The sequence below is a fragment of the Limulus polyphemus genome, unplaced genomic scaffold, assembly GCF_000517525.1.
Source record: "Limulus polyphemus unplaced genomic scaffold, Limulus_polyphemus-2.1.2 Scaffold675, whole genome shotgun sequence".
Taxonomy (NCBI): domain Eukaryota; kingdom Metazoa; phylum Arthropoda; class Merostomata; order Xiphosura; family Limulidae; genus Limulus; species Limulus polyphemus.
The window spans coordinates 256,878-262,401 of NW_013666285.1; the positions used below are offsets into that span (position 1 = coordinate 256,878).

At 31.6% G+C, this 5,524-nt stretch overlaps 1 protein-coding gene across 3 annotated transcripts in view; it reads right to left on the reverse strand.

Moving 5' to 3' along the window:
• LOC106459890 (ankyrin repeat domain-containing protein SOWAHC-like) overlaps positions 1–5,524 on the reverse strand; it is a 74,585-nt gene that overhangs the window by 30,501 nt on the left and 38,560 nt on the right. For all 3 annotated transcript variants that reach the window (XM_022386465.1, XM_013919561.2, XM_022386464.1), the window contains exon 5: positions 1,624–1,713. In XM_022386465.1, the coding sequence (XP_022242173.1) occupies positions 1,624–1,713 (90 nt within the window). The remainder of the gene's footprint in view (positions 1–1,623; positions 1,714–5,524) is intronic.

A 5,524-nucleotide genomic window follows, 5' to 3' on the forward strand; every position in this document is an offset into this window, starting at 1 on the left:
CATGTCACACAGTATGTCTACCCCTCGACCACTGTATTTCTCACTACGTAACAAGACACGTTACTCAGTACAAGTTAAACCCTCGATCACTGTATTTCTCACTAACTAACAAGACACGTTACTCAGTACAAGTTAAACCCTCGATCACTGTATTTCTCACTACAGTACAAGGCATGTCACACAGTATGTCTACCCATCGACCACTGTATTTCTCAGTACGTAATAAGACACGTCACCCAGTATATCTACCTCTCGATCACTGTATTTCTCACTACGTAATAAGACACGGTATTCAGTATAAATCTAATCCTAACCACTGTATTTCTCACTAAGTAACAAGACACGTCACCCAGTATAAGTCTAATCCTAACCACTGTATTTCCCACTAACTGTTTACCTCTTCAAGACTATTATATCTTACACAAAATATGTGTTAGAACACGTTTGCTTAAAGGTAGTGTCCATATCTTACACAATACATATGTACACATTTTACAGCCAAGATACGTTAGCAAGTATTAATCTAACTTAAAATTTTCTATTTAATAGCCAAGATATGTAAGTAAGTGTTAGTTTAACTCTAAAGTTTACAGTTCATATTTTTGTTAAAATATATGCTAGCATATCTTCAATCCACATCTCAAAACAAAGATATATCTGGACTCTAAGGTTACACTAACAATTGCCAGATTATATTTGATGAAAGATATGGACTGTAAAATTTAGACCAATGCTTGCTGAAATGTTCTTTGCTGTAAGATATAAACTCTAAAGTTAGACTTATTATCAAAAAATATTTCTTTCACATATGTAGTACTAAACTCTGTCTAACCTTAAAAACAGAAATGAAAAGTATCTCAACTAACTAACCATCTTTCCTCCTCAAACACAAGACAGTGTACCACTTCAAGCATGTAATAAATAAAAGTTTACAAGAAGTTGATTTTGTGAGTTTTTACAAGGAACGTTTAATATATTAATCCTATGGAACTGTATTAAAAAAATACTCAAAACTTTGACTTAATAGAAGAAATTGAGGAAATCAAAATTATAAAAAAACAAACAGAAAAAGACATTCATGCATAAATCAATGATATGTTTATACACATTTATATGTATAAATATGTGGTACTTTTTGGTACACCAACATCTTCACAATAATACTAATATAAAAATAATTATTATTATATTAAGTAGTATAATGTATCACAGATTATAACTGATTCTGTTCTGACTGAGCCCATATTAGTATATGAAAATAGGGAATCACAGAGTTGTAATTTACAAGTTAAATGTACACAATGTATATTCCTAATAATTAAGCACTTTTGGTGTAAAAAGTATATTTTTAACTCATTGTAATAAAGGCACATGTGTTAGTTATCCTTTGCCCAGTGCTTGCCACTTGATTTCAAAACTTTTTCGAGTTTGTTTTACAAATTACAGACTTGCGTTTTGGACAAGAGTATGCCCGCAAGAGGACGGGTTTAGTTGTACGCAAAAATGACTGATGCAAAGCATTATGGAAGAATGGGGTGTGTCGATTGCTCATAGTTTGTGTAGCAATACGAGTTTGTGGCACATGCTCCACAAGGGGTGAAGAAGGCGGAGATGATGGCTTACGTGTTCCAGTGGACTTGTCTAAACTCTGCCATTTTGCCAAGTACTGGTGAGGTTTCCTGCCACTATAATCTCGAATGCATGGGTCAGCATCTGAAACAAAAACAGAAGAACTCCGACTTATTCAAACTCGTTTTCACAGCTACAACACTGAGTCATTAGAGATTCATGAACAGATACAGTTCCACAAAATCATCAGTATAAAAACACTTTAATTACCTCCCTGTGCATCTTACCACTTTTGGAGTTACCTATAACTTTAAGGAACACTTGCATATTGAATAAAAGCAAAAATACCTATCCCCAGTGACGGAAAAGTTTAAGTTAATCTATCAATTTAAATTATTTCATGGACTTTAAAAAGGCTAATTGTGTTGCACTCTTGGTCTCACTCAGATCCAAAGCTCTGAGCGACTTATACCGCCCACAGCGAAAAGTAAATGTTGAGCGAAATAATTCAGTCATTCTAAGAGCTGCTCAACAATAACACATGGTAGATTTACATTTTATTCTTTAAGTTACATCACATTTTGAAATGTGAATGATAGTGTCATTGATTCCTAACAATGTAGTGTAAAATATCTTGCTTACAAAATAAAATTTGGCATCAAGATTATTCATGCCTGTTCTCCCGTCATTTCAAAAGTGAATGTTGAGCTTTGCCTGCATGTGCAGCTTTTCAAAAAGGAGACAGACAAATGCTCAGACAGACACCACAGTTCACAATACATATAAGATTACTTGTTATGCACCTAGTACAAAAACACTTGGTACACTGACTTATTGGAAGAAATTAAGGAAATCAAATCACCAAATTTATTAAAAGCAAAGCAGAAAAAAAAATCATATGCACTGCACTACAACTTGTCACATTACTTTATGAATTACAATTCAAATTAATATCACATGTACAGTAGTTACACAATTTTCATTAGTTCTGCTGGATTTGAACGAGTAATTTATTATATATGTAGATCTTCTGATAAGGGGGAAGCCTACTTCATGAAGGTCTGTACATTTATAAATATAAAACAAAAGACAAATCAGCATAATTTGTAATAATTGATATTACACTATTTTGGACACACAAACCTTATTTTAAGCTAACTCTTCCTGCAGAAAGGTGGTCTCTGGGCCTAATTTGGATGTCATTATTGGTTTTAGTTTTATAGCCTCAGATTCAAAAGAGAAAATAAAAATGCAAATAACTAGTATAAAAATATTTCAGTTCTTGTAGCAAAAAATCACACACAAAGAATAATACAGAACAAAATTTCTATGTGCATGCATGCATTTCACAGACAACTCATCAACAGATAATTTACTTTTTAGATGATTTTTAAGGCAATGTAATTATGTGCAAATAGAATACAGACATGGATGTGGTAGCATTAATACTTGCATAAGACTATAATACATAGTTGATTTTGCATAAATACATTCAAATTTGCAACTGATTTAAATACAATTATATTGTGAAAGGGGGCATGGTTAACAAACATATTTAATGAATTGTGTATAACACATGTAAATGGCTTTACCTTTCCCATGAGAGAACACAATGTGACACCATAGTTAAATGACCCAGAACTATAGGTAACTAGATCAACAGGAATTTGGCCACTTCCTTGACCAGCATTTTAGGTTAAACTTATGTATGCTTGCATACTACATCTTTCCTTTCCCTTTTGCCTTCAAGCCATTCTTAGCTATCTGTAACTTTAAAACTTTAATTACTACTGAATAAATTCATGCATTGGTCAATAAACCAATGTAGCTTGTTTTTGCCCCTGTAAAACACAAACACGACACACAAGTAAAACAGAGAACATAACATCATACAATAAAATTAACAGATAAGCTCAAAATTCAATATTCAAAAACTAATGCAATTGAAAGATTCGCTACAATTACAAATAATGGAAACTTTGAAAGCAATTAAAAAAATATAGTAATGAAAAATACATAATAGGAAACCATTAACCAAATCAGTCTGCTACATAAAATGTTTAATGCCAACAAGCAAGCATGATTACCAAATAAGGATAATACAAACTCAAAATACATTACATGATTTAGCTGGAAACACAGTCCAGAGTACAACATGAGAAGTAGCAAGTAGTGATTCTGCTTATTAGCACCGAAAAAAACTTTGAGAGAAAGCAACAAGTGGAAGAATATGTGTAAAAAAAAACCCTAAATTAATTGGTTTGTATTCATATATTCTGATGCCCATAGTGACATATAATTGCCCAGAAATAGTTCCATACAAACCAATTAACAAGTAGTTGTGGTTTGATAGAATGCTGCAAAAGTACCAATCAGATTAAAAGAAACCTGTGCAAGAATTGAGCAAGCTGAACTTCTTGTTGAGTCTTAATTATACTAACTAATTAGTATAAAATGCCGTGATTTGGTTCTGACAGCACATCCTCGCCAGTTTCTGACTTATCCAACTATCCGGAGCTCTTCAGCTGATCCAAATTTGCTCAGGATCTCTGCTGCACCTCCAGATCCAGAACAGACATACTACAGTCTTGCACATATCCAATGCACATATTCTTTGTAAGTAGTTAATGCTATCCCTTATCTAGTTTAACAATATTTATAACAAATAATGTATAATGTCAGAGGAAAGAAATGTACTAAACATTAACTCTGCTGCAGATTTAACTAAGCTGATAGAAGACATATTAGAGTTATTAATAAACATATTGGAAGGATTGTTATTGCAATTGTATAGGTGAAAATATGTCTGAAAGAATATCTCGAGGTAACTTGTTCATTGTAGTTTCAATGTTAATGAACACAACAGAATGTTTATTTAATGAACATATTGCCATTCAGAATGAAGAGTTTAATAATTTTGATATCGAACTGTTTCAAGATTGTTTCGGAAACTTTGATCTAGACGAGTAGATGAATATCTTGTATTACAATTATTTTTTTGTTTGTATTAAACAGCCTCTGAGTGAATTATATTTATTTCAAACATAAATCTCCTCGAGTTGGTGGCTTGTGTGGTTAACCCACGACTGCATAACCTGGCATTAAAAAAATTTATTTGTAACTGGTGCAGAACTGAACCCATATGACTATGTCGTTACACAGTGTAACACAATACAATCACATATTAATCACTCAATAATCCTTTGCACTAAATCAAAAATTCAAAATAAATTTAAATCCTCATTATATGCTAAAAGTACAAAATAAAATCCATTATAAAATAAATACCCTTTAAACGAAAGTTTTAAAAAGATTCAATATCACACAAAAAAACACTTCAGTATTATAAAACAAGTCATTTAACATGAAATTAAAACTACAACATATAACAACACTTTTACAATATAAAAAGACATCATACATAGTAAACCCTTTATCAAACTAAAATACATAGTGAGGCTTATAATATCAAATGAAAAAAAGAAACACGAATTAACCCCTTGATAACAATTAATTTACAGAACCACAATACAAAAACATGAATAAACTCTGTTTTAAAGACTATTAAAAACTTACTTGTAAAAAAATACATTTTACTTCACTTTCAAACAAATTGGTAAAATATCACAATATATATATATATATATACACACACACACACACATGCACATTGATTTTTAGCACACAGCTACATAATAAATTATCTGCATTCCATTCACCATGGGGAACTGAACCCCAGAATTTTATGTTGTAACTCTGTAAACTTGCTGCTAACCCAGCAGGGAACATATATGTATGTGCGTGTGTGTATATATACATATATATTGTGATATTTTACCAGTTTGTTTGAAAGTGAAGTAAAATGTATTTTTTTACTAGTAAGTTTTTAATAGTCTTTAAAACAGAGTTTATTCATGTTTTTGTATTGTGGTTCTGTAAATTAATTGTTATCAAG